Raw genomic sequence first — 1,487 nt, forward strand, 5'->3', positions numbered from 1 at the left:
TTGTGGTTCTGATATCATCTGTGAAGGAGGGTAAACTAGGATGAGATTAATCTGTCTTGCTTCCCTTACACAAGCTGATGGCCAATATGCCATCATCTCTCATGGTGGTAAATAGGCAAAGACCCTCACTGGACCAAATGCCACTCATGCAATGAGGAACCCAATTGCTGAAAACGTCTCCCTTCACATAAAGGAAGCCTCATGTGTCCAGTGTGAGCAGGAATGAGTCCTCTGAAGTCTGTCTTAATACCTGCATCAGTTTTCTCCTTGGACAGGTCCCCATTCCCTGAAGCACCAGATGTCCAACAGCAGCTCTATCAGTGAGTTCCTCCTCCTGCCATTCGCAGACACGCGCAAGCTGCAGCTCCTACACTTTGTGCTCTTCCTGGGCATCTACCTGGCTGCCCTCCTGGGCAATGGCCTCATCCTCACCGCCGTAGCCTGCGACCATCGCCTCCACACCCCCATGTACTTCTTCCTCCTCAACCTCGCCCTCCTCGACCTGGGCTGCATCTCCACCACTCTCCCCAAAGCCATGGCCAATTCCCTCTGGGACACCAGGGCCATTTCCTATGCAGGATGTGTTGCACAAGTCTTTCTGTTTGTCTTCTTGATTTCAGCAGAATATTCTCTACTCACTGTCATGTCCTATGACCGCTACATTGCCATCTGCAAGCCCCTGCACTATGGGAGCCTCCTGGGCAGCAGAGCTTGTGTCCAGATGGCAGCAGTTGCCTGGGGCAGTGGTTTTCTCAATGCTCTGCTGCACACTGCCAATACATCTTCACTGTCCCTCTGCCAAGGCAATGTTGTTGACCAATTCTTTTGTGAAATCCCCCAGATTTTCAAGCTCTCCTGTTCAAATTCCTACCTCAGGGAAGTTGCACTCCTCATATTGAGTGGTTTTCTGTTTTGGGGGTGTTTTGTTTTCATTGTGCTCTCCTATGTGCAGATCTTCAGGGCTGTGCTAAGGAGCCCCTCTCAGCTGGGAAGGCACAAAGCCTTTGCCACGTGCCTCCCTCACCTGGCTGTGGTCTCCCTGTTTATTAGCACAGGATTTTTTTCCTACCTGAAGCCCCCCTCCCTGTCCTCCCCATCCTTGAATTTAGTTGTGGCAGTTCTGTACTCGGTGATGCCTCCAGCAGTGAACCCCCTCATCTATAGCATGAGGAACCAGGAGCTGAAGGATGCCCTGAGGAAAATGATTTCATTGACATATTTTATTAGTGATTATCTTTCCCTCTCTCTCCACAAATGACTCACAGTCTGTCCCATGACTGGCTTGTTTATTTTCAGTTGTTTTTATTATTATTATTAATGCATATTATATGCATTATTTATTAATTTACATGAATACATTTTTTTTTCTCCCCTGTTGTTTTTGTTATGAGTGGTTACTATGTTCCTTCACAAGTGTTTGGATTCCTTCCACTTCTGCTTAGACATCAACCTGTTCTCTTTCTCCTGGAGCCCACATAAAGTGTGTA

The 1,487-nt window shown here is 47.7% G+C and overlaps 1 protein-coding gene across 1 annotated transcript; it reads left to right on the forward strand.

Moving 5' to 3' along the window:
• The first annotated feature begins 298 nt into the window (after nt 1-298).
• On the forward strand, nt 299-1,258 carry LOC118159026 (olfactory receptor 14A16-like). The gene has a single exon (XM_035313673.1). It carries the CDS (start codon nt 299-301, stop codon nt 1,256-1,258), a length of 960 nt encoding a protein of 319 aa, XP_035169564.1.
• The last annotated feature ends 229 nt before the right edge of the window (nt 1,259-1,487 follow it).

The sequence above is a fragment of the Oxyura jamaicensis genome, unplaced genomic scaffold, assembly GCF_011077185.1.
Source record: "Oxyura jamaicensis isolate SHBP4307 breed ruddy duck unplaced genomic scaffold, BPBGC_Ojam_1.0 oxyUn_random_OJ65472, whole genome shotgun sequence".
Classification (NCBI taxonomy): domain Eukaryota; kingdom Metazoa; phylum Chordata; class Aves; order Anseriformes; family Anatidae; genus Oxyura; species Oxyura jamaicensis.

Excerpts from the sequence above, each read along its gene's own strand:
- LOC118159026 (XM_035313673.1), top strand. The coding sequence starts at position 299 with ATGTCCAACAGCAGCTCTATCAGTGAGTTCCTCCTCCTGCCATTCGCA.